Source organism: Brassica napus, chromosome A7 (genome assembly GCF_020379485.1).
Source record: "Brassica napus cultivar Da-Ae chromosome A7, Da-Ae, whole genome shotgun sequence".
Lineage (NCBI taxonomy): Eukaryota > Viridiplantae > Streptophyta > Magnoliopsida > Brassicales > Brassicaceae > Brassica > Brassica napus.
This window is the reverse complement of record NC_063440.1, coordinates 24207330-24233126: the sequence shown is the minus strand read 5'-3', so window position 1 is coordinate 24233126 and position 25797 is coordinate 24207330. Positions and strand designations below refer to the sequence as shown.

At 40.3% G+C, this 25797-nt stretch overlaps 6 protein-coding genes and 3 non-coding genes across 9 annotated transcripts; 5 read left to right on the top strand and 4 right to left on the bottom strand.

Annotated features, from left to right (window-relative positions):
- Nucleotides 1-204: 204 nt before the first annotated feature.
- LOC106429559 (pyruvate dehydrogenase E1 component subunit alpha-2, mitochondrial) lies at nucleotides 205-2996 on the bottom strand. The gene is made up of 8 exons (XM_013870306.3): nucleotides 2207-2996; nucleotides 2054-2133; nucleotides 1817-1894; nucleotides 1175-1270; nucleotides 996-1067; nucleotides 840-893; nucleotides 666-731; nucleotides 205-559 (listed from the first exon to the last, which is right to left on the bottom strand). Exons 1-8 carry the CDS (start codon nucleotides 2892-2894, stop codon nucleotides 515-517), a joined length of 1179 nt encoding a protein of 392 aa, XP_013725760.1. The 5' UTR covers nucleotides 2895-2996; the 3' UTR covers nucleotides 205-514.
- A 656-nt stretch (nucleotides 2997-3652) lies between these two features.
- On the top strand, nucleotides 3653-3732 carry TRNAL-UAG. The gene has a single exon. It is a non-coding gene; the product is annotated as a tRNA-Leu (tRNA).
- On the top strand, nucleotides 3681-6779 carry LOC106429544 (polygalacturonase inhibitor-like). Its single transcript, XM_013870296.3, has one exon. The coding sequence runs from the start codon at nucleotides 5164-5166 to the stop codon at nucleotides 6532-6534; it is 1371 nt and encodes a 456-aa protein (XP_013725750.1). The 5' UTR covers nucleotides 3681-5163; the 3' UTR covers nucleotides 6535-6779.
- A 362-nt stretch (nucleotides 6780-7141) lies between these two features.
- On the top strand, nucleotides 7142-7221 carry TRNAL-UAG. The gene has a single exon. It is a non-coding gene; the product is annotated as a tRNA-Leu (tRNA).
- A 214-nt stretch (nucleotides 7222-7435) lies between these two features.
- Nucleotides 7436-11874, top strand: LOC106429555 (DExH-box ATP-dependent RNA helicase DExH15 chloroplastic). The gene is made up of 8 exons (XM_013870302.3): nucleotides 7436-7969; nucleotides 8041-8216; nucleotides 8418-8531; nucleotides 8607-8715; nucleotides 8803-8889; nucleotides 8976-9094; nucleotides 9193-9373; nucleotides 9453-11874. The coding sequence occupies exons 1-8, from the start codon at nucleotides 7505-7507 to the stop codon at nucleotides 11694-11696; spliced, it is 3495 nt and encodes a 1164-aa protein (XP_013725756.1). The 5' UTR covers nucleotides 7436-7504; the 3' UTR covers nucleotides 11697-11874.
- Nucleotides 11769-18257, bottom strand: LOC106429554 (paired amphipathic helix protein Sin3-like 4). Its single transcript, XM_013870301.3, has 21 exons — nucleotides 17813-18257; nucleotides 17213-17373; nucleotides 16931-17120; nucleotides 16761-16859; nucleotides 16529-16690; nucleotides 16167-16455; nucleotides 15959-16089; nucleotides 15800-15875; nucleotides 15702-15731; nucleotides 15408-15628; nucleotides 15179-15333; nucleotides 14961-15088; nucleotides 14617-14871; nucleotides 13980-14534; nucleotides 13251-13894; nucleotides 13078-13178; nucleotides 12867-13005; nucleotides 12639-12791; nucleotides 12389-12555; nucleotides 12238-12316; nucleotides 11769-12155 (listed from the first exon to the last, which is right to left on the bottom strand). The coding sequence occupies exons 2-21, from the start codon at nucleotides 17356-17358 to the stop codon at nucleotides 12003-12005; spliced, it is 3873 nt and encodes a 1290-aa protein (XP_013725755.1). The 5' UTR covers nucleotides 17359-17373; nucleotides 17813-18257; the 3' UTR covers nucleotides 11769-12002.
- A 651-nt stretch (nucleotides 18258-18908) lies between these two features.
- TRNAP-AGG lies at nucleotides 18909-18980 on the top strand. Its single transcript has one exon. It is a non-coding gene; the product is annotated as a tRNA-Pro (tRNA).
- Nucleotides 18981-21697: 2717 nt separating this feature from the next.
- BNAANNG38000D lies at nucleotides 21698-22856 on the bottom strand. Its single transcript, XM_013870288.3, has 2 exons — nucleotides 22323-22856; nucleotides 21698-22216 (listed from the first exon to the last, which is right to left on the bottom strand). Exons 1-2 carry the CDS (start codon nucleotides 22679-22681, stop codon nucleotides 21937-21939), a joined length of 639 nt encoding a protein of 212 aa, XP_013725742.1. The 5' UTR covers nucleotides 22682-22856; the 3' UTR covers nucleotides 21698-21936.
- Nucleotides 22857-23537: 681 nt separating this feature from the next.
- Nucleotides 23538-23934, bottom strand: LOC106429534. The gene is made up of 2 exons (XM_013870287.1): nucleotides 23897-23934; nucleotides 23538-23814 (listed from the first exon to the last, which is right to left on the bottom strand). The coding sequence occupies exons 1-2, from the start codon at nucleotides 23932-23934 to the stop codon at nucleotides 23538-23540; spliced, it is 315 nt and encodes a 104-aa protein (XP_013725741.1).
- Nucleotides 23935-25797: the final 1863 nt, after the last annotated feature.

Genomic DNA, 25797 nt, shown 5'->3' with positions numbered 1-25797 from the left:
TTAGTAAATTACAACTTACAACATACGACAGCTTGGTAAAAGACAAGAGAAGCCAGTTATAACCAAAAGTTTGTCTTTGCCTTCTCTTCTCGTTTCTGATGTTATCTGCTGTTACCCTAACTTTGAGGCAAAGCAACTTATGCATCCAGTTTACACTTGTTTACAAAAAAACAGCTCTCGTTTTTCCATTTTATTCTGTGGGAGTTTAGAGAGATGGTTTTGTAATAGAAACAACATTAGGGTTTGACATAATTGTCCCTCTAATTAAGGGAATCAATGGGGTTTTCACTCAAATTTGCACTTGCGGCCTTTCGAAAACAATCAAGAAGAGTTTACTTTGTAAAACCGAAAAAGAAAAGCTCTACATTTGAATTGAGCTCCAAACCGAAAAAATGTGTGTTTGAGTAAATTTTAGCTGTCTTGGGATTTTATTGAACCGGGATCTCCTGCAGGAGTTGTGGATATATGAATCTTAAAGACGAGATGTGTGTGATGGACATAACAGTACCATAACTTATGGAAGTGTTGCTCTCAATTCTTTTCTGTCTGCTCCAAAAGACTGCAAATTAAAGAAAAAAAGAGAGGAAAATGCATATTAACTTAACTCTTAAATACTTGAATAAATTTCACACCAAGGTTGTCTCCAAAGGAGATATGAAGTTTACCTCAGCTCCAAAACCTTTTACGTATATATTTGAGAAAAGCTCAGATGGTTCCGGTATTGGGCTTTCCTGAACACAAATAAGTAAATAGAAGTATATGATTTTAGCATATGGTGATAACTGATAACACACCAAGTATGTTAGTTGAAGATAGAATGAAACCTAGGTTCTTCTTACCTTGGCCTGAGCTACCGCTGCATCTACTTCTTTCCGCACTTCTTTCTCCATATCCTAATGTAAGACAAATAGTGCATTTGTTCTTTTACTTCTTCCTGGGTTGAGGACTAATAATACATAAGAGAACGAGATGATTTCTTATTTCTTGGTGAGTACCTTAAGCTCTTTCTCCGTAGCTATGTCATGAGCTATGATCAACTTTCTCACTCTATCAATTGGATCTCGCACCTAACATGTTACGAGATACAAGTAAATAAACAATTTTAGTTTCTTCTTTTTTTAAAAAAAATTGTAACAATTTTGAAGCATTGCTAGGAGAGATGATAATAACTAACCTGCCTCACGCCTGAGATTTCATCACGTGTACGGTAAGTGCTTCCTGGGTCAGACATAGAATGACCATGGTATCGGTAAGTGTCCATCTCAAGAATCTGTTCAAACACAAAAGCAAATGCATGATGGTTACTCCCCTAAAAATGAAGATGTGTTAATAAGAACATAACACCACCCTAATAGCTAAAAACCGAACAGAACAAGTAGCACTTTTTAGACAGTTATATCCACTACTATCTTGTGAAGTTGTGACAACTAATCTTGATCATGAACTGACAAAATCTTAATTCCATGGAACAAAAGAAAAGATGTCCATATATACGGATGAAACAGAGTTACGACAGAAACAGTACTTTCCCTCAAATGAGCTCAAACGCAACCTCATTCAATCAAGTAGACCTATTAAACCTATCGGGCCAAACCATGCAATGCAAGAATCAAATGCTTATTTGATTTAAACTAACTTGGTACAAGTATTGGAGAGTTCTTAAGCCAAAAAAACAAACTATAGGAGAGTTATTCTGATTTAATTAAAAGAAATAAACAACATGAACGAACGCTTTAGATCACAACCAAAGCCTAGGCATTTCCAAAGAAGTTTCAATGCATATTGAAGGAAGATAATAGTGGCAGTGCAAACTTACAATAGGTCCATTCTTGAGCGCATGTTCTTTAGCAAACTTGCACGCTTGCTTCACAGCTAGTGCATCCATTCCATCCACCTAGTACACAAAAAAAAAACATGATCACAACTTAAATAACTTACTTGAAGTCATACTGTCACACTGTCCTTCATGATTCTGTCATTACAAAGATAAAGACACTTCATCTACAACTCTACCAAGAGAGACATAGCTACATTGCAAAGATTCAAATCTCACCTTCAATCCAGGAACATAGTCACCACGCTTGAAATAAGCCGGAGACTTAGCCGACCTCCACTCAGCAGTTCCCATCCCATCTGCATCATCAAAACACCCAATCAACACACTACTCATCCAACACAAACACAAAAACTCAAAAAAACAACTCACAATGATTGTTCTCGCAAACCAAAACCGCAGGCAAGTCCCAAAGCGCCGCGATATTCAACGCCTCAAACAACTGCCCCTGGTTCGCCGCACCATCACCATACAACGTAAACGTCACAGCCTCCTCCTTCGAATACTTCTGCGCAAAAGCCAAACCACACCCCAACGGAACCTGAGCACCAACGATCCCATGCCCACCGTAAAACGACGCGTCCTTCTTGTAGAAATGCATCGACCCTCCTTTCCCCTTGGAGCACCCCGTGGTCCTCCCCATAAGCTCCGAGAACGCCTCGAAAAGCCCCCCGCCGCGGCCGAGAAACGTGCAGTGGTCTCGGTACGACGTGATGATGGCGTCTCTCTTGGTTATCGCGGCCTCCATCCCGATGGCGACGGCTTCTTGGCCGTCGTAGAGGTGGCAGAACCCGCGGATGAGTTTGGCCTTGTAGAGCGAGTCGGCGGCGATCTCCATCCGCCGCATTAAAGCCATGTCGCGGAAGAAGGAGAGGAGCTCTTGGGACGAGGTCTCGACGGCGCGGGAAGGGGGTGAGATGAGGTGGGATGTGAATGGGAGTGAGGTTTCGACTGTTATCGGTGTGGTGTCTGTGGAGATGTGGCGGCGGCGGAGGAGAGAGGTGGTGGCGAGTGGCTGGAGGAGGGTTGTGGATCGAGATGAGAGACGTGAGAGTGCCATCTCCGCCGTTGATTTGAACTTTGCGGAGTAGAGAGAAAAAGGAGGCGAATGTTTTTTTTTTTTGAGTGATTTGAAAAATACAAAAGCGAACCGAAGTTGTGTTGTTGTAATAAAAAGAAAGGGAAGACAGATATGTCAACGACTTTTCGTATCGCAAAAGGACGATTTCTTCTAACGCGCCTCTCTCTCTCTCTCTCTTCTCCTATACCAAAAGTCCAAAACCCTCAAAGGATCTCTGAACTAATACTATAAATCAAAATTTCAATTTGTTTTAAAATCGGTAGATGCTGATGCTAATCCTACGGGAGAGAGAGATTATTGTATATCTATTCAGATACTAATCAATAGTACTCTCTATATAATTAAATTATATATGTTCATAGATTAAATAATCTTATAAATTATAAAACCAAATTTAAGTAAATATTATAAAACACATATTAAAATTAATTAAAAATTATAAAATTGTTAATTTAAATGTTAAATATGGTATTTTCCACTGTTATTACTTTTATTAAAATCAAAATTAAAAATGACTTTTCATATATTCTAATCTACTTCTCAAAAGAATGAAAAAAAAAATGAATTATATAGTTTATTATACACAAATATCCTATATAATTCATTTTTATAGTGTAGGTCGAATAATGAAGAGTTCTAAATTCAAACAGACGTACATGTGGTCTCAATTCTCACTGGCTTACATTCAAACTAGATGTTAACTGTGTTGTAACAACAAAAGAAATATCTTTTCGTAGGACAGTTTGGCCGAGTGGTCTAAGGCGCCAGATTTAGGCTCTGGTCCGAAAGGGCGTGGGTTCAAATCCCACAGCTGTCATTTTTCATGTTTTCTTTGTATTTAAAAACTTGAAATCATTTTGGAGGAGCTTATTGTTTAGGCGACTTTTTGAAAATTTAAAACATCGTTTCGGTTAAAACTTTAGACAGATTTTAGAATCCGGGTTGTGTTAAAGCAACTATAATTGTTGAAATGTGGTTGATTTTTTTGTAGGGAGACATTTGGTGATGATAACGTTGGTCTTCTCACCGGGACTCTGCCACTCAGATTGTTATCATGACCGCTGAGATTCTCTGCGACATGTTGTATCAAAGATGTTTCTCGTTTAGGAGGGTGTATTCAATTGGTAGTTTTAGGTGATTTGCAACAAAAACACAAATTCACTTTTATTTAAACATGAATTTTAAAATTTTATTTAAAATTCAATGTTATTAAAATTGACATTTTATAAAATATTCTCATATCCAATGTTATTAAAAATATTTTAAGTGGTTAAATTTTAAAATTTTTAAATGATCTTAGAGTGTTTGAGTCTGACTTTAACACCGGTTTTTGTGTGGAAATCTTTAGTGTTTGGAATGGATCTTTAAGGAACTGAACTTTTTCATCCAAACACACAATTTATATGGGTATTCAATTTTAAAATTATCAAATATTCAAAAACTACTACTTACAAACCGGATTACTCTTTTACATTTTATCTAAAATATTTAAATTTATCTGAGCTATACGATATTTTATCAAAAAAAATCTAAACGTATGATTTTAAACCGAAAAACCAAAAGTCACAACCAAAGCCAAACCGAAATAAAACTGAAATCCAACCGAATACCAAATGTCCATGCCTAAACATATTACTGAACAAACAATCAGGTTAACAAATTTAACAAACAAAAATAACTATAAGCACTGATCGAATCCTAGTTATTTCATCAAAGCAATGTTGTTAATTATGATCAATTTTAATTTCTTTTTCTTTTTTTTTTAGAATTTTCTTAATTTCGTATATCTTTATTTAGTTAAGATCTTAGATTGGCAAGGAATTCACAGCTCCTGGGCACAATATAAAGCAATAAACGCATGTGTTCAGATTCAAACGTTAAGAAAAAATAAAGGAAACCCACTAGATGGCGAAATAATATAAAAGAAATATATAATACACTTTAGAAAATAGTGTTTTCAACCCTGGCGTGAGAGTTTTTAATTCCGAAAATTATTATATTAACCACTAATTGACCACTATTAAATGGCACATGCCATTGCAAATAGCTCCGTCAAAATGTGTCAACCTTTTCTTTTGAAAACGTGATTTTGTAAAATAAAAAAATGGCTCTCGAAGCACAGAAAACTATATAAAAATAGTACGAAACAGAGAAAACGAAATGACGATCTTAAAAAAAAAGAGAGCAATCTTTAGACTTTCTCTATTAATAGGTAACCACTTTCGTCGTCTGAGTCTCACCACAAACCATGAACTCTTCTTGCTTGTTCACTACCTTCATCTTTGCCGCAGTTATCTCTCTCGGTTGTTTACGTTCGACCGGAGCTGCCACGTGTCATCCGGACGACGAGGCGGGTCTTTTATCTTTCAAAGCGGGCATAACCGAAGATCCTCTGGGTATCCTCAGCAGCTGGAAGAAAGGAACCGACTGCTGCTCATGGTTCGGTGTCATCTGCATCACCGGTGACCGTGTCACCGAACTGAGAATATTAGGATCTAGCGTTCTCGGCGTAGGGTTTCTCTCCGGAACTATCTCACCGTCGCTGGCCAAACTCGAGCACCTCGAAACGCTCTCCTTCACCAATCTTCTAAATATCACCGGACCTTTCCCCCAGTTCCTTTTCCGACTACCAAAGCTTAGGTACGTTACCATCAGGGATAACCGTCTCTCCGGGCCCCTTCCGGTTAATATCGGTTCGCTAAGCGAGTTGGTAGAGCTCGATCTCGAGGGAAACCGGTTAACCGGTCCAATTCCTAGTTCAATATCCAATTTGACACGGTTAACTTGGCTTAATCTCGGCGGGAACAGCCTCTCTGGAACCATACCGGATGTTTTCAAATCCATGAAGGAGCTGGGACTTATCGATCTCTCACGTAATGGATTATATGGGAAACTTCCTCCCTCCATGGAGTCACTTGCACACACTCTCACATCCCTCTATCTGAGCCAGAACAATCTCTCAGGTACGATCCCTGATTATTTTTCGGAGTTCAAGGCTCTTGCCACGTTCGATCTCTCCAGGAATCGGTTTACTGGAGTCGTGCCCATGAGTTTCGCCAAGCTGAAAAGTCTTTTCCATCTCAAACTTTCCCACAATTTTCTTACCGGTCCGCTCCCTGCCTTGAATCCAGTCAACGGTATTGCCTCTCTGGATCTATCGTACAACAGATTTCACCTGAAAACGATTCCGCAATGGGTGACTTCGTCACCGTCCATGTATGACTTGAAGCTGGTTAAATGTGGTATCGAGATGAACATTGAAGAGTGGGAGCCAGTGAGAACCGGGTTATTTTATATCGTCGATCTTTCTAAAAACGACATCTCGGGGAGTCCAGCGAGGTTCCTGAACCGTGCGGATGTTCTGCAGGAGTTCCGAGCATCGGGAAACAAGCTTCGGTTCGACTTGGGGAAGCTGAATTTCACCAAGTCGCTGAGAATCTTGGATTTGTCGAGAAATTTGGTATATGGGAAGGTGCCAGCGTCCGTGGCTGGACTGAGGAAACTAAGCTTGAGTCAAAACAATCTTTGTGGAAGGCTTCCGGTTACTAAGTTTCCAGCCAGCGTGTTCGCCGGCAACGACTGTCTCTGTGGCTCTCCGCTTCCTCCTTGTAAAACTTAGCGGCAAGAAAACTGGTGTGATTTCTCTTCTTTGGCTTGACCTTTCTCTGCTTTGTTCATCTCTGTTTTTGCACTTGTGTAACACTGCCATAGAAGCACACACAACTCCTCTCTCACGTTTGTGTTTGTTCTTATAGAGAGAGAAGAGATTATCTTTGTATGTCTACATTTTCTCAATTCTTTTCTTATTAATCTCAAACATACTATCTTATGTATGCTTAAAGTAGCTTTTTTTTCTAACTACTACACATATGCTTACTTGCAAATCTAGGCTTAACAACTCCCAATTACAGTTTACTTGTAGACATGTGGCTTACAAGCAAACTTGCTTTACAAGCACCTTAGTATTTTTTAATAATCAAACTTAAAAATGACTCTTCATATTTGTTAATCGATTTTTGAGAAGAGGAAAACAAAAACAAACTCTTCTATGAAGAATTGAATATCGAGCAATAGAAAGCTTGAAGTAACTCCTTAGCTAGTTCATTGATTCTGGACTGATTTGACCAAAATCAAACAGACGTACACTGGGTTCAACTCTTACAACTTGCATTTCAAACTAAATACATTTTTGTAGATATAAAGACAAAAGGTTTAACTAAACAGTTGACAGTTTGGCCGAGTGGTCTAAGGCGCCAGATTTAGGCTCTGGTCCGAAAGGGCGTGGGTTCAAATCCCACAGCTGTCATCTTTTTTTTTTTTTTTTTTTTTTTGCATTCAGCATTTCGAGTAAATGAATTTATTTAGAAAAATCCCAATAATATAAGCGAAGAAGATATAAAAATAGCTTTTCAAAAAAAAATTATACAAAATTTTAAATGTCTTATTAAATAATATAAATTCAAAATATAATTATTAGTATAGTCGTGTACGTAATACTAATATATCTTGGAAAATCGGAAATATCAAAATTAATTTATTGGGTGTAATATCCAAAAAAAATCAATCTCCAAAGGCCTCCCAGGAGGAACATGAACACTCTTCCCGTCGTCTCCCTCACACCTTCTTCCTCCTTCAAATTCTTCCACTTCCCTTCTCCTCTCTCTCATTCCCCATCCTTTCGCTTCACCACCACACCCCTAATCCTCCGTCCAACACCTCCTTCAAGACAATCCCACCTCTCCTTGAAGTCTCTGTCACCGTCCCAATCTCAGCTCTCCGAGGACTACGACGAAGACGAGGACGAAGACGAAGAGGACGAAGATGACGACGAAGCTGCAGACGAGTACGACGACATCACCGACGAAACTCGTAACACCGACGACGACGAGCCCGAGTTCCCGGTCGATTCGCCGCCGGAATCCTCTCGGCAGCGCGTGGAGTTTAGGTGGCAGAGAGTGGAGAAGCTTCGCAGCCTCGTTCGAGATTTCGGAGTCGAGATGATTGATATCGATGAGCTCGTTTCCATCTACGATTTTCGAATTGACAAGTTTCAGGTATCAATCAGCTTTACTATCTCTATTATCAATCACTCTGTGCGAATCTGAAACTGCGTCGTTTTGGATAGAGGTTGGCTATTGAGGCGTTTCTGAGAGGCTCTTCAGTGGTGGTTTCTGCTCCGACTAGTAGTGGGAAGACCTTGATAGCTGAAGCAGCAGCTGTTGCTACTGTGGCTAGAGGTCGGCGGTTGTTCTACACTACGCCTCTTAAAGCGCTCTCTAATCAAAAGTTCCGCGAGTTTAGGTAATCCTTGTGATTACCATGAAGATGTGTTGTGCAATGTTCAAGAAATGGTTAGAGATGATTATTATTTAGGGACTTTTTGAATGTTTAGACCGAGATTTTTAAAAATCTTTTGCCGACTAGGTGCCGCCTAGACCGATTTTTAGAACCTGGTTGTGTGAAAGTAACTGTAATTGTTGAAATGTGGTTGATTTTTTGTAGGGAGACGTTTGGTGATGATAACGTTGGTCTACTCACTGGTGACTCTGCCATCAACAAAGACGCTCAGATTGTGATCATGACTACTGAGATTCTCCGCAACATGTTGTATCAAAGGTGTTTCTCGTTTGGAGAGTCTAGTTTTTCTTGAGGAGTTACTTTAATACTGATTTTTTGTGTGGAAATGTTTAGTGTTGGAATGGCTTCTTCAGGAACTGGACTTTTTCATGTTGATGCGATTGTTTTGGATGAGGTTCATTATTTAAGTGACATATCTAGAGGAACTGTGTGGGAAGAGATTGTGAGTTCTTCTTCTTCCACCATTTCTTTTTTTTTTTTTCCTTCTCTAAAGGTTTATTGGTTCAGTGTCTCATTTGGATTCTGTCAGGTTATTTATTGCCCAAAGGAGGTTCAACTTATATGCCTATCAGCCACTGTTGCAAACCCAGATGAATTAGCTGGTTGGATTGGTGAGGTGAGTCTCTAGACATCGTCCTTAAGGGAATCCATTATAGCTTTTCCATTATCATGTTGTCTAAGACGTGCTGTGTCTGTCCTCAGATACATGGTAAGACTGAGTTGGTGACTTCGACAAGACGCCCGGTTCCATTAACTTGGTACTTCTCAACAAAACATTCTTTACTACCTCTGCTTGATGAGAAGGGGATACATGTGAATAGGTAATCCTTGTTCATATCTATGCTTTTATCATCAACATATAGTGTAGAATATTTCTCTCTGGTAGTTAATTGGAAGATGATTTCATTTGTTGGAGCAGGAAGCTGTCTCTCAATTATTTGCAAATGTCAGCCTCGGAAGCTAGATATCGTGATGACGACGATGGCCGCAGGGGAAGGAGATCAAGAAAACGAGGAGGTGATACAAGCTACAACAGCCTCGTGAACATTTCTGATTATCCTCTTACAAAGAATGAGATTAACAAGATCCGCCGTTCACAGGTCTTACATTATGCTTCCTAATGATTTTAAAACTTCTCATATGATTAAGCTAATAACTGAGCTGAGTCTTGACTTTTAGGTGCCTCAAATCAGCGACACGTTATGGCATCTCCAGGGAAAAGATATGTTACCAGCGATATGGTTCATTTTCAACCGTAGAGGATGTGATGCAGCCGTGCAGTATGTTGAGAATTTTCAGCTTTTAGATGATTGCGAGAAAGGTGAAGTTGAGCTGGCCCTGAGGAAGTTTCGTGTTCTTTATCCAGATGCGGTGAGAGAGAGTGCAGAGAAAGGACTGCTAAGGGGAATCGCTGCACATCACGCAGGATGTCTACCTCTTTGGAAATCATTCATTGAGGAACTGTTTCAGCGAGGACTTGTTAAGGTTGTCTTCGCCACTGAGACACTTGCTGCTGGAATAAACATGCCGGCCAGAACCGCTGTTATTTCGTCTCTGACAAAGAAGGCTGGTAATGAGCGGATACAGTTGGGTCCTAACGAATTGTTCCAGATGGCTGGGCGTGCTGGAAGGAGAGGGATTGATGACAAGGGCTACACTGTGCTGGTTCAGACTGCTTTTGAAGGCGCTGAGGAGTGCTGCAAACTTGTCTTTGCTGGAGTAAAGCCTCTCGTGTCGCAGTTCACTGCTTCGTATGGAATGGTGTTGAATCTTGTAGCTGGTTCAAAAGTTACTCGTAAATCGAATGGAAGTGAGGACGGGAAAGTCTTGCAAGCTGGGAGAAGTCTGGAGGAAGCCAAAAAGTTAGTTGAGAAGAGTTTCGGAAACTATGTGAGCAGTAACGTGATGGTTGCTGCCAAGGAGGAGCTTGCTGAAATCGACAAGAAGATCGAGATTCTGACGTCAGAGATAAGCGATGAGGCGATAGATAAGAAGAGCAGGAAGCTTCTGTCAGCGAATCAGTACAAGGAGATCACTGCACTTCAGGGAGAGCTGCGTGAAGAGAAACGCAAGCGTACTGAATTTCGAAAAAGGATGGAACTCGAAAGGTTCTCAGCATTAAAACCGCTTCTAAAAGGGATGGAAGACGGAAACTTACCGTTTATATGTTTGGAGTTCAAAGATTCTGAAGGGATGCAGCAGTCAGTCCCTGCGGTTTACTTGGGGCATATTGATTCGTTTAACGGTTCAAAGCTTCAGAAGATGATGTCTTTGGATGAGTCCTTTGCACTGAATGTTATCGAGGATGAACCGGCGGCTGATGAGCCTATTGTTAAACCATCTTACTATGTGGCTCTTGGCTCTGATAACTCGTGGTATCTCTTCACTGAGAAATGGATAAGGACTGTTTACAGGACTGGCTTCCCCAACACTGCCTTAGCGATAGGAGACGCTTTGCCTCGAGAGATCATGAAGGCTCTTCTTGACAAAGCAGATATGCAGTGGGACAAACTATCCGAATCCGAACTCGGAAGCATGTGGAGAATGGAAGGATCTCTAGAGACATGGTCCTGGAGTTTAAACGTACCTGTCCTAAGCAGCCTCTCCGAGGAAGACGAGGTGTTGCACATGTCCCAAGAGTATGACAACGCTGCTGAACAATACAAGGAACAAAGGAGCAAAGTGTCGCGGTTGAAGAAGAGGATATCAAGATCAGCAGGGTTCAGAGAGTACAAGAAAATTCTAGAGAACGCTAAGCTGACGGTTGAGAAGATGAAACGGCTGAAGGCGAGATCGAGACGCCTCATAAACCGTTTGGAGCAGATCGAACCGTCTGGTTGGAAAGACTTCATGCGTATAAGCAATGTGATTCACGAGAGCAGAGCGTTGGACATTAACACGCACTTGATATTTCCTCTGGGTGAAACAGCTGCTGCAATCCGAGGAGAGAACGAGCTCTGGCTCGCAATGGTGCTCCGGAACAAAGTCCTTGTCGATCTCAAGCCTCCTCAGCTAGCTGGCGTATGCGCGAGTTTAGTCTCCGAAGGCATTAAAGTTCGACCGTGGAGAGACAACAACTACATATACGAACCGTCTGATACAGTAGTTGACGTGGTTAATTTCTTAGAAGAGCAAAGAAGCTCGCTTATTAAGCTTCAAGAGAAGCATGAGGTGGAGATTTCTTGTTGTCTGGATGTTCAGTTCTCTGGTATGGTTGAAGCTTGGGCTTCTGGATTAAGTTGGAAAGAAATGATGATGGAATGTGCAATGGACGAAGGTGATCTTGCTCGCCTGTTACGACGCACCATTGACCTCTTGGCTCAGATTCCTAAGTTGCCTGATATTGACCCAACGCTGCAACGTAGTGCAGCAGCTGCAGCAGATATCATGGACCGTCCACCAATCAGCGAGCTTGCCGGTTAAAGAAGCTCCACGTTAGCTCTGTCTTTAGTCAACTAAAAATACATTAGAGCCTGAGATTGTACACTATTTAAGGATACAGAACAAATTTTTCATTCAGGTGATTAATGTTGGAAAGAATAGGACCAAACAAGAGAACTTTGAGTTAATGTTACAACATACAAAAGCTTTATATACACAACTGTGGAAGCTAATCCCTTCCAGTATTCCTCTCTTCCGACAAAGCTCAATGCTGAGTATATCAACCAAAAGAATGTCTTTAAAAGCGTGAGAAGTTGCTCTGTTCAACAGTGGCAAGTGTGAGAAAGGTCATTGGCCGGTGAGAAGTTTTTGGTAACTTTGTATCCTCCTTTGCCTGATTGAAGAGCCACTGGCAACAACAGGGTCTTGTCTGCTTTGGTTTGAAACCTTCTTCCTCTTAAGACGATGCAAAACATCCTCTGTGTCGAATACATAGGAGACCTGCAGGATATACACCGCAACAATTGCTTTATAAACAACAGTCGTTGTCATAGTGTTAAGCAAGAAAAACAAGGCACTGTACCTTTGAAGAACTGCAGGTTATCTTACACTCCAAACCGTTACTAATCTTAACTTGATCCTCACCATTTTTACGCTTATTCCTTGAGGGAAAAAGAAGAGAGCATCTAATTAGTTTCCGCATTACTATGGGATGGTTCTTTGTATACACTTACCTGTTTAGATAGATTCGAGGATTCTCCTTCACATTAGGTTGACTGGAAAGGAATTTATTGTGGAGGTAAGATGCAAAAGTTTGATCCATGGATATGGATGTCACATCAGGCTTATCATGTCCGTTGTTCAGAAGCATCATAGATAATTTTGTCGGTGTCGACAGTTCCTGCAGCAATAAAAAGCATAAACTATGAAGTTCATGGATCATAAGCCACAGCTTGGTCCAAAACTGTGGGAGGTGATTCTTACACATTCAATGCGGTATATATCTTCATCAGGAAGGAGAACACGAGCATTGTCATAATAAACAGCATCAAGATATTTTTCAGGCTTTCTTGATTTCTCATATAAGTATAGCTGGTGTAGCTTGTTGTCCATCTCATCAGCTGCTACTGCTTGGAGCTGAAAAAGATCACATTGCTTAGTTGAATCACAGGTGAAGAGAAGAGAAACTATACACCAAAATGGAGAACCTACATGCTTGATGAGCTTATAGATCAGTTTGTCCAGTGTGAAGAGAACATATGACTGTGTCCCAATGATAGCTCGGCAGTCATCTTCAAACTTTGGATTATCAGAGGTGCCATCAAGCAAGTTGTAGAGAGCATTCATGAATCTGTTCCAACAACGAAACAAGATGTGTAAGCAGCAACAAAGATGCAACCACATTCTTTCATATAAAAATCACCTGGAGTAGGAATCTGCAGGGTTTGCTGAGTTTGAGGTCTTCCACATTCTTTCTGGACAAGACGAATTGATCTTTGCTGATAATATTCTGTCATACAGAATCTGTTTACAAGTAAACACAAAAAGTTAGCCTCACATCCAGCAGCCCCATTGATTTTTAGATGATGTGTTTACCTGATGAAGCCTGAAAAGAACGTAATATGAGTCATTCCCATAGAAGACTCTGGAGTTAGTAACATCTTTGTATTTATCGCATAACGCTGGAGGGACATACTTTGCCAGAGGCTTCACATGTAGCAGGTTACGCACAGATATGGGCAACACAGGCCTATTATCACCTTCTGCAACATCATGTGCATCAGACATACCTTCTTCTTCTTCTTCTTCAGCCTCACCTTCACTTTCTACCTTGTTATCATCTTCGGGGTAACAACCTTCACCATCACCAGACTCGGTTCCGGAAACATCACCATTCTGAGATGTGTTTCCGCTGACGTCTGATGATCTTGGTGCACTTTCATCACCTTCATCAACCGCATTACCATCATTCTCTCCTCCACCACCATCTTTACCATTGCTGAGAGGCTCCAAGTCATTCTCTGCAAAGTTATCTTCCTCAAACTCTCCTGTGGGGGAAAGTTCACCCTCCTCTCTTTCCACTTTGGCAGAGGCTTCGTTAGGTCTTTGATTAGTCGATGTCTCCGCCACTGTCCCATTTGGAAACACCTCCACGCGTGGCCCGTTTACATGATTATGCTTCATCTCAATCTCCACTCCACTGGCTAACGCAGTAGATTTTGGATTACTATTGCTAACCCCTGGTCAAGTAAGGATATCATTCATCATCCACAAACAAGAAAAATGTAAAGTGTATTCTTATCAAGCAAAGTCTAAAGTGTTTACCATTCCTTTGAGATAGCAATCCATCTACAAGCGGTGTAGTTGAGCTATGCACACGTTCAATAGAAACAGCTTGTTTGGTTTCAGGTCTTTCGTCAGGTGTGGTTAGATTCTTCGGCATTTTATCTTTCTTAGTGTTGTCACGTAATAAGGCATCTGCAGTTTTACCAGCAGTGACATCTCTATCCAAATCACTAGCTTTTCGAGTGCCATTATTGGCCACAGTAACTACATTTTGAGGACTGCACTCGCTCAGGTTCGTAGTAGACTTGACGGCATCTTCTCGGTCTTCAGCACCTTGAGGGCGAGAAGGAACACCAAACATTGGTTCCAAAAACTCTGTCCACACCTTCATGACCTTATCTAGCTGTTCCGTTGAACACATTTCTCCACATGAATACTTGATCAGCTGGTACAGATCCTCGTGAAGATCAGGATCTGGATAATCAAAACTCATGTTGGAGCAAACAGTTCGTCTGTTTCCAGCCGCAAGAGCAAGGAGTGCATCGTCTTCTGCTCGCTTCTTTTCAGCGATCTCTTTGATCTCTGCCAGCAACGCTGCAGTGAAGATAGTAGTGCATAAAAAAAATTGATACACTTTGTAGATAGATGTTGACTACAAATTCACTTTCTCTTGTACCTTTTGTGCTCAGATTCTTTGAGTCTTGTTGTTTGAAATAGAAACTGCGATGATCAAGTGATCTGTGGTAGTTCTTGGTGTATATGTCAGCCCACACTTTGTTAAAATCAGAACGACACCTTATCCACTCTTCTTGCTTCTGTTTCAAACGGGTCAGTATTACAGGTAAAGCAAGATAAGCATTCTTCTTTAACAGATCCAACACGTCCAGCCCATGGTCACCGTATAAACGCTCTATGCACCTTATGTTTAAAGCTACACAAGAGAACAACAAAACAAAATACATCAGTCAAGAGAAGAGTGTAGACTTTAAGCTGTCACAAAGAGGAGAGTGTAGACTTTACCTGTGAGGTGATCCTCAATACAGATGGGAGTGTCTGTTTTCAGTTCATTGCTGTTAAGCTTTGCCAATAACTCTTCCACACGATTGGTAGCTGAGTTCACAGACTCTAACAGCATGTCTAGCTCAAACCTAAAGCATAGAAATAAACACATTCTTTCACCAAATCCAAACTATTCCAAGAAGATGTTCAACAAATAACAGAAGGCTCTGCAACTGAACCTGTCATCTTCACATCTGAAGAGGCTCTCTTCGTACTGGTTCTTGCGCATGTGCTTAAATGAATAGTCTTCACTTCCTGAAGTGACAGACACCCAATGATCATTAAGCACCTGGCTACCAATCTCCATTTTCTGGCTTGCAATGGGGATTGGATACTGCAAGAAAACAAATATTAAGTAACTATTGAAGCAAAAACATAAACTAAGAGGAGAAGCCTATAATTACATACGTTCTTTGGAAGCAACCGATAGCTAGGAGTGCACTGTTCACAGTTCGAGAGATCGAGCTCATTGATAGGCTTTGCCCATTTCTGGCTCGCTGCAGCCTTCTCGAGCCTCTCCTTCTCACGGTCTCTTTCTCTAAACCTTTCAGCCTTTTCACGTTCTCGCTCTGTATCCTTGTCCTGTGACTTAGTAGGCTGAGGAACTTTGCCATCACTCCACAAGGACTCTGTAGTCAACAGCAACCAAGTGGTTAGAGTTGAGTCAATTTCTTTCAACTCAATCAAAATAGGTAGACTTACTCTTAGTGACGATACCAGAGAGTAATCCATCTGCAGAAAGAAAAACAAAAAAGGTCAAATCATGTAAGAAGAGAAGGCACAAGGTTTGCTTTGGTTACCATTCTTTTCACACTGAACCAAAAAGACTCTGAAGGCCTCAATAAGGTCTGGATACACTCCAATCAAATCTCCCACCTGATACATGAATATATATATGTCCACGTGTCAATGACAGGTAAGTACCATAATCTTCTCCAATTTTACATTAAAAAACATACCAAAGACTGCAACTCTGGTTGGCTGATAATTTCCTTTGAAAACAGATTAAGACATCTCAAGAACTCTTGGTACTCAGAGGTTTTGAGTTTCGCCTTCACTCTATCAACAAAAGCAAGTTCTTGGACATGGCCTGTCATCACAAAAGTCAATTATTATTTCAAGTATAAAATAAAAGAAACTGAGAGAGATCTGCTTTTCCAAGCTAACCTTTATCATCATAAGTAGAAGAAGTGGCAATGTCTCCACGAAACTTGTCTCCTCCTTCTCTAGCCTGATTCGAGATTCCAGGAGAGTCATTATCCCTTAGTGTCAGCTTCTTTTTACCGAGGAGGAACTGCTCTTTCTGGCTATCTATGCCATCGCCTTTCCTGTCTCTGCCATCCATGTAATCACTCTTTTTGTCAATGCGTCTGACGTCTTCTTTGCTTTCTTTCAACAGAGATCTCTCATGGTCTAGGTCCATATGCTCCGTTTTGAGGTCATTGATCCGGTCCTTCTGCAACAAATGACAGCTCTGAGTATCAAGCGTAGCTCACAAAACACTTCAAGAGAAGAAAAGAGGGAGGAACCTTATCAGAGTCACGCATGGTGGGAAGAGATTTAATGCCTCCTCGGTCACGTATTGACATTTTAGCAGGATCATTAGTAGTGGATGCGGTTCCTGAAGTATCAGGGAGAAAGTGAGTGAACTCCACAAGCAAATCGTGATGGTCCCGGAAAAGGATTGCCACCTGCAAAGATAATCACATCACTAAGACAAGAAGTGCAACTAAAAACACATGAAAAGGCTACAAAACATACCTCCTGATAGACCTCGGTAATGGACTTGTTTTCCTTTCGATACATGTTCAATATGTCTAGAAACGATTTGTATACACGATCATCACCTTGAAACCTTGTCTGCAGAAGAAAGATTAATATTAAACTTAAGAAGCAAAGAGAGAGAAAAAAGGAAAGGAGCAATCTCTAACCTTAATCTTGTTGACAAAACTAATAGCTTCCTCAAACTCAACAGGTTTCTTAGGGGGAGGTTGGTCATCTTCTTCGGGTAAGAGTGTGATCTCAAAACCCTTTGGTAAGAAAGTGTTGAAACCCAAGATCAGCTCTCGGTTCCCTTTGAATAGTTCTTTCACCCTCAAGATAACACCACTTGTATCAACTCTACAAAAAAATAAAAAAAAAAAATAAGATGAGGTTTTTAGTTTCCTACAAATAAATCACAAGACAGAGAGAAAACCATATAAAAAAAATACCTCTGAGCTTTAAAATCTTTCATGACCTCAAGAAACTCATCGTACTTTTCGCGTTTGTCTTGAAACTTATCCTTGACAGCTTTGAGGTAAGCAAGTGCATCATTAGTAGTTAGCTTCTGCGCACTTCCTCCTCCTCCAACCATCATTTGTAGTTGTAGTAGCTTCATTAAACACACATTAAGAAGATAAGATTAAAAAGACTTTTAGCAGCAAACAAATTTTTTTTTCTTCCTGAAACACACATTCAATAAACTTAGTTAATAGATCAGCGCAAGATTACATCAACAGCGAGAAGATAAATTTAGCAACAAAAGTCTTCAAATTTGAGGACTCAAGCGGATTTAAATTACATCTTTTATTCTTTTTAATCCACAAATCAAATCTCTAAAACAGTGGAAAATCAATCAAAAATCAATCTCAAGTAGTAGATCTAGCAAGCAGAGAACAATCAAAGCAAAATCGAGAAACAAATGAAGCTGAGAAATTCGATCTTCAACTTAAATCTTTCGGATTATTATTTTTTTTTCACATTACGGCGCTTGTTCTAGATAAGAAGGCAAAGAGGGATAAGGAGAAAGGGATGATCGTAAGTAGAGTTACCGAATTATTATAGAGAGGGCAAGTAGTCTACAAGCACAAGCTTCCCTTCTTACCGCACACGGAAGCACCACCAGAGAGACAACAACAAGAACAAGAAGAAAGACTTTAAACTAAAACAATTTGCAGAACACCAAGAAAAAGAGAACTTATAAGACGAGAGTTAAAAATGTTTTATGGTGAAGAGAGACAGACTTATGTAAGGTTTTTTTTTACGTAAATGTGATTTAATTATCATTTATTTATTTTTTAATTAAGACCAATTTAATTTATTAAAAAAATATTTTTACGTCTTATTTTCCTTCGATTTTTTTTAATACAAGACCTTCACCATCTTTTTTGTATACGAATAAAAACTAAATAGGGTAGAAAACATATTTTGTAACGCTGGTTAAAAAATAAAATTTAATAAAAAAACAAGTTTTTTTTTTTTTTTTGAAACAAATAAAAAAACAAGTTAAAGACAGCAGTTGCTAGGTTGCTTATAGGTTTGGGTTACCGGTTATAGCCGGTGAGGTTAATTGCTGATTAGGGCACAGAGAGAGCTAGGGGATTGGATTGGGACCTTGTGATTAGTGGTCATTTTGTGATTGTTTGGAGATTTTGAGGACAAACTAGGAAATGTAATGTAAAAGTATAAACTATCGATGTCATGTGCTAGACTAGAATTAGTAACTTCGAGGCTTTTCAATGTTATCTGACGAATAATTTGCCAGTTTGTTAGAAGTTTTTACAAATCTAGATTAGATTCAATTCTTAGACGTTTCTTAATTATGGAAAATTCTTTTGAATATTTTATGTAAAGAGAATTGTTTGCAGATTTATATGTTGTGGATTTAAGGTGGATTTGTGTTTCTTTGTTATTCTAGATTTGTAAATTCTGATTTATTAACAAGAGCTAACATTGAGAAAGTTCTTTGGCAGAAAAAAAAACTATTTAAAAATGATGTTTTTGTCGGTTCAAGATAACATTTTGTTAATTTGATGATCGACCCTATTTTAATACGTTGGATAAAATGGTAAACCAAAGAGAATTTTGGATAATTTTGTCAGATTTGTTTTCTTATTTAAAACTATCTGTTAATTTGCTTCCAAACGTGGGCATTTGGTCTAGTGGTATGATTCTCGCTTAGGGTGCGAGAGGTCCCGAGTTCAATTCTCGGAATGCCCCTATTGTTTTTATTAAATCTCTAATCCTCTTTTCTTATTTGGTTCCTTTCCTGATTGTGTTTCTTTGGGCCCAAAAATAATTGCATAAATTTGGTAAATAGTTTGTTGTTAATAGCCCATGGTAATCTTTCAAAGGCCTTAATCCATAGTCTCAAATTCCCAAAATCCACAAAAGACAGCCCAATTTCATGTTTTTACTTTTATTTTCCTTATTTGATAAAACGCGCAGTCTCTAATTTAAACCCAAAACGATTCTAGGTCGTTTTGGTGAGCTGAGTTACAAGGACAACATATTTTTTTTTTTTTTTGAGAAAGGGCTTTACTTTTATAAACTAAATGGCCTCTAAGGCAATTGTTTTGGGTTTGAACCCAATACAGAAAGATACTAACCAAAAAGGATCTATGGGCCTAGCCCTAATCGAATTGCAATTGAACCGAAAATGAAGAGGTAGTTAGTGACGGAGAAAAACAGAGAGTCACACCGAGAGAAGATCATCGATCAAACCAAAGCTGGAGCATTGTGGAGGAGAGTCGGGGGTTTTCGTCTCGGAAGCCTGAGATGCGGTTTCTGATGAGCAAGTCGGCTTGCCTCTCGAGAGACGCAGTTGACCGAAACTGCTGCCGATGGAGACGGTTGTTGCGTTCAGTCCAGAGGAGGTATATGGAGGCTTTCCATGCGATGAGGATGAGTAATCGATGGAATTTTGGGAGGGAGGATCCCTGTAGGCTGCACAGACCAGTATCCCAATTCCTAGAAGGCGTCCAGTTTGCTTTTCTTGCCAGACCCGACCATAGATTCCACGAGTAGGAACATTCAAAAAACATGTGGTTTCTTGATTCTGAAGCGCTAGTACATAGAATACAAGCTGGGTCTGTTGGGATCCCCCAGTTTTGCATCCTGTCTTTCGTGGGGCAGCGATTCAAAGTAATGAGCCAGGCGAGAAAGTTATGTCTAGGTATACCTCTGGATGACCAGATAGAAGCATGCCAAGGGACCTTTTGTTGATGGGGTCTGATCTCATTATAAACCTGACCTGTTGAGAAAGTTGATAGCGGCGAGCCAAGGGGAGACCAAGTGTATTCATCATTCACTTCTGAGAGGGTGATAGTAGAGAGGTGAATGTGGAGGTTGAGTTGGGCTTCTGATCGAGGTTGAGGAAGAAGCCACCTACCTTGCTGGAAGAGATCATGGAGGGTGGCAGATGCTCTTATACCGAGGCTAGTAGTAGGCGCCAAACCAAAGTATTGTCGCAGGTTGCCATAGGGACTCCAATTATCTGACCAGAACCGACAATTCTTTCCACTGCCAGGTACAATTTTGATCCAATTATAGACATAATCTCTTACCCTTAGAATCTTTTTGGTGGATGAGGAATGAGTTTGCTTTTCTCTTAGTGTCCACAGGTTACTCAAATCACCTGAGAGAACATTTTGAATGAACCAGGCCACCCAGATGGAACCCGCTCTGAAGAAGAGTAGCCACAACAGCTTGACGGAGCAAGCTTTGTTCCACCACACCAAGTTCCTGATCCCAAGCCCTCCTTCATCTTTTGACAGTGTGACCGTTTCCCAAGATACTCTTGCAGAGTGAGAGCCTTCCGATGATCCTTTCCAAAGGTAAGCCCCACACAGAGAATTTATGATTTCTATGCACTTCTTAGGGATTGTGAATGTTGAGCACCAGAAATTCGCTATTCCTGCTATCACTGTATTGATCAGTAATAACCTTCCTGCAAAAGACAGTGTTTTTGCAGTCCAGCTATTAATTTTGTTCTTGACCTGTTGAATAAGGGGGTCGCAGTTAGCTAATGACAGTTTCCTTGTGCAGAGAGGGACGCCCAGGTAGCGAACCGGCAACATCCCTCTAGAAAGCCCACACTCCTCTTCAATGTGATCGATTTCAGCCTGGTGGACACCGCTTGTGAAGAAGCATGTTTTGGTAATGCTTACCGTTAGCCCTGATGCCTGCTTGAAAGCTTCTAGGACTTCAAGCACATTCTTAACAGACTGGAGAGAGCCGTCGCAAAAGATAAGCAGGTCGTCGGCAAAGCACAGGTGCGTTAGTTTTGTGTCTTTACAAGCATGGTGATAGCCAAATTTACCTTCTTCAGCAGCTTTATCTAGCATAAGTGATAGACAATTCATTGCGATGACGAATAGGTATGGCGATAAAGGATCTCCCTGCCTGAGTCCTCTATTGCTTTTGAAGTAGCCTTGAACTGTCCCGTTGAAGCCAATCATAAAGCTAGGAGTAGAGATACACACTTGGATCCACTGGATAAGAGTTTGCGGTAACCCCATTCCCTGAAGGCAGTTGAAAATGAATCTCCAGTTGACTGTATCAAATGCTTTGGCGATGTCCACCTTCAAGGTAATTCTACTCGGACCTTTATCTCTGTGATAACCGTGGACTATCTCCGAGGCTAGTACCGTGTTCTCCACTAGCAAGCGACCCTGAACAAATGCAGTCTGGTTGGGGAGGATCATGTTGGGAAGAAGGGGTTTTAACAAGAGATAGAGCAACGACCGAGTCCATTACTCTTCGTTCCGAATCAACATCATCTCCTATTCTATACAATTTGATTTGATAGAGACGAGAACATATCATGGAGCGCAACAAGAAATGAAGAATACGAGAGAGTTTGTCACGCACCGAACTTCCTACTTATCCGGTTCTTATTTTTTTTTTTGAAACAGGGTTATGTCCTTTAATTCGTTTTAATGTTGTGTTTCTTTCTTTAGATAATTATTGTTTTGAGTTTCATTATTATTTTTATTTCTTGATAATGATTGTAGCTGAATATCGATTCCCTTATAAGATTTTTAATATCATTTAATTAAAAATATTGTTATTTCCAGAGAAAACCTAAGTAAAACCCTAATATTTTCCAACGTAACAATCATCTGATGAAGAACACAAGACACGAAAAAAACATTGAACTGGTGATGAGGTGGAGTTAGGTCAATAAGACGCAGCTAGGGTTATTCCCAAAAAAAGCCGCCTTCATCCCGGAATCAGGTTCGAATCGCAACGTGACTTCATCACATGCATATCTCATAGTACCAGTTGTATTTTCCCTGCAATCAGTGATATAAAAACGCGTTCCAAACCGCACTTCCTTCTTCTCTTTCATATCTTCAGTTATATCTTTACCTATCAAACCATAAATACCTTCTCCCGAGACACCTGCTGAAACCTTAAGAACCTGAGCATCACGGTATTTGAGATTGTTGTATCTGAATATTATACAGAAGATTCATTAGTATTTATAATAATATTATTCCTAAATCACAACATAAATAATATAAATCAAAAAAGAGAAGAAAAAAAAGTACTGCTTACTTTTGTGGGGAAGAGGTAGCAAGAGTAACATCCTTGTACATGAAGGAAGCTTGAAGGTCTCCTTGAAGACATATATAGCGACCAGGAAGATATGAGGGGATCCGTATCGACACATCCCACTTCGCACTTAAACGAGTGTCTGTGATATTAAGCACCGTGAAATCCAAAGAAGCTAGTTCTATCTTCGGAATCTGAACTGGTTCTTCTCTAAAGGACGCTTGCATCAACCACAAGAGCCCAAAATAATAACAACCGCCTATGAAAACAATACCAACAATACTAGCGAAGCTGCGGATAGAGAACCTTTTGCACCTTGTGAGAACCTTTTGCTCCTTGTAATTGCCTTCTTCGATACCCATTCTCTACGGTTGATTGGAGAGAGTAGAGGAGATTTCTTAAAAAAGCGTTATGAATACAAAGCAAAAATTCTCAAGACAAATGCTAAAACAAAAACGCCCTCTCTCTTTAGCTCTCGTTGCTTTCTAATCGGATGATTTGAATCTTTAGCTATAGCCTCCCTTTATACTAATCACAGATTCCTTCTCCCATTATAATTATAAATTAATAATTTATATGTATACATATTTTATATATATGTATGAATCTATTATTATATTGTTTGTTTTATATTCACAAAAGAATTATCTTTATATTTTTTTAACACTTAATATCTTGTTGATGAGATTTAGTAATATTATATCTAAAATCACATTTAAGTATTATTCAATATATATTATATACAGTAAATAATATAATACAATTAATATAAATTTCAAAATTTAAAAATTAACGATTAACGTTTCACTAAAATCAAATATTTTTCTTATCTTATAATAAATATATCTTTAATAAAAAATCCATATAAGGCAATTTTTATACATTAATATCTCTATAAATTAATAAAATTCTAAAATCCCAACATTATTAATCTACAGAGGTTTTAATGTAATTTTGTTGTTATGTTTTGTTTCTTTCTTAGATAATTATGGGTTTGGATTTCATAGTTATTTTTATTTATTGATTATAATTATAGTTGTATATCGTTTGCCTTTTAAGATTTGTAACAGTATCATTTAATTAAAAATATTGTTATTCCCAGAGAAAACATGAAGTTAAAACCCTAATATTTTCCAACGTGACAATCATCCGATGAAAACACACAAGAAACAAAAAAGAAAGAAAAAAGCAATGAACTGGTGATGACGTGGAGTTAGGTCAATAATTGACACAGCTAGGGTTCTTCCCAAACAAAGCCGCCTTCATCTCGGAACCAGGTTCAAATCGCAACGTGACTTCATCACATGCATATCTCATAGTACCAGTTGTCTTTTCCCTGCAATCAGTGAGATAAAAACGCGTTCCAAACCGCACTTCCTTCTTCTCTTTGATATCTTCAGTGATATCTTTACCAATTAAGCCTTCGATATCTTCTGCCGAGACACCCACTAAAACCCTAAGAACCTGAGGTTGGTTGTATTTGAGATCGCTGTATCTGATAACGCAGAAGATTCGATAGGTTAAAGTAAATCATATAAATTAAAAAAGATTAAAAAAAAATTATTAAAATGCTTTACTTTTGTGGGCTTGAAATAGCAAGAGTAACATTCTTCATTCTTGTACATGAAGGAAGCTTGAAAGTGTCCTTGAAGACATATATAGCTACCAGGTATGTTTAGGGTGAGTTTGGTCTCGGGTGAAGTAAACAATACTAGAAATGGGTCGAACAGAGACGTTTATTAGATTTCGAGATGATGTTACAAAGGTGGAGAAAGTAAAAGCAAGCCGGAGCTCGTGAGAGCTTAAACCGGAAAAGTACAAATAGCAGAGAGATGATTGTACGGATGATAAACCCTAATCTCGCCGCTAAGTTTGTGTAGCTAAGTGTCCATGCCTTTCTCCTTTGCTTTCCTCTCCTTTTATACTCTGTTCGATTACCTTAACCTAATCTCTTTTTACTGATTGGGCTTTGTCGGCCCTTCGGGCCTGATTATGAGATGCTCGCTCCGAGCCGTTTAGTCGATCAACCTCGCTTCGCTTGCTCTCCGCTTCGACTAACGGCGCTTCCTGGTTAAGTTGAAGCCTCGAGAATCGGCTTCTGCGCCGACGTCGACTCGGTTTGCTGGACTGGGCCCTTTGTTCGATGGGCTTTGTGGATGGGTTAAATCCATCCCCAACAGTAAGTCCCCCCCCAGTTTATTGATGGTCGAGCAATCGATCTTCGATGAATTTGGTGTCTGTAGTTCGGAGAACAAAAGGTTCAATCCGAGCAAGCGACTGATCGTTGAGGAGTCGATCCGTTCAATTGATACTTCTCGATCGAGAGAATGGATTGACGCGTCCGTTTCTCACGCGTTGCGATCGTGAGATAAACGCTTACGGGTCGAGAAGACGGACCGGCGCATCTGTCGATCACGCGCCTAATTGGGTTTAGGCCCCACTTAGGCCTTATTAGGCGTAATGATGACGCCTTGATCTCCGCGCTTATCTCTCCCTATAAATAGCTCTCCCCCCCTCTCCACTTCTTTTCATTTTTCTCCGCAGCGCTAAAGGTACTTTCTCTCTCTACGCTCCTTCTCTCTCTTTATCTCTGTTTTTAGATCTGCGATTATCCGAGATGTCGTCATCTCATCGTTTGACGCGAGAACAAAAGGGAAAGGGGGCGGTATCTTCTCGGGATTCTGACGGTATCCATCACGAAGCGATGATGGATACGGGAAATATGGACTTATCGCAGCGTCTCTTGGTCTCGGAAGCGAGAGAACAGTTCCGGGGTGATGACGACGGTCAAGAAGCGGTTGACACCTCGATTGTTCCGATCAGCTATTATCCCGGGAACATCTTCGCCGAGGAGAGTCCACTGGAGGTTTGGAGAATTCGACCTTCGGTCGTCGACGGACAAGATTGGTCCAACGTCGAGAGGACGAAATCCACCGTGGAGTCGGTGGAAGCTATCCTCCGAGATCTCAACGCACACGGGGTCTCGTTCATCATTCCAAAGCGGGATCAGAGGCCTTGGTCGCCTCCGAAGGGGTATCAGTGCATTTACGAGTCGTATTTCAGGAACGACACGAAGTTATGGTTCCCAATTCCCCGAATCGTCACGGCTTATGCGTTCCGCAGAGGAGTCGCTTTAAGCCAGTTGATGAACGGTTCTCTCCGGTTGATGGTCGTTTTATCGGTGATCGCGGCTGAGGCAGGGACATCGATGAGTGTGAGGTCGTTTGAAGAATTGACTTCAGTTTCGATTTCCGACGATGGGCTCGTCTCGACGAGGATGCGCCCAAACTATAACGTGGTCACGGGGTATCCGACCAAAACTTCAGACTGGCAGCGCTCGTACTTCTACGTGAAGTCGAACAGATCAGCGTTCGAAGAGCCTCCGAAGTCTGGTTACCGCGTTCTCTGGAATGCAGAGATGGGTACTGCACGCTGTCTTATGTGACGATTGTGGCGTGTGCTCGTCTAACGCGTATAT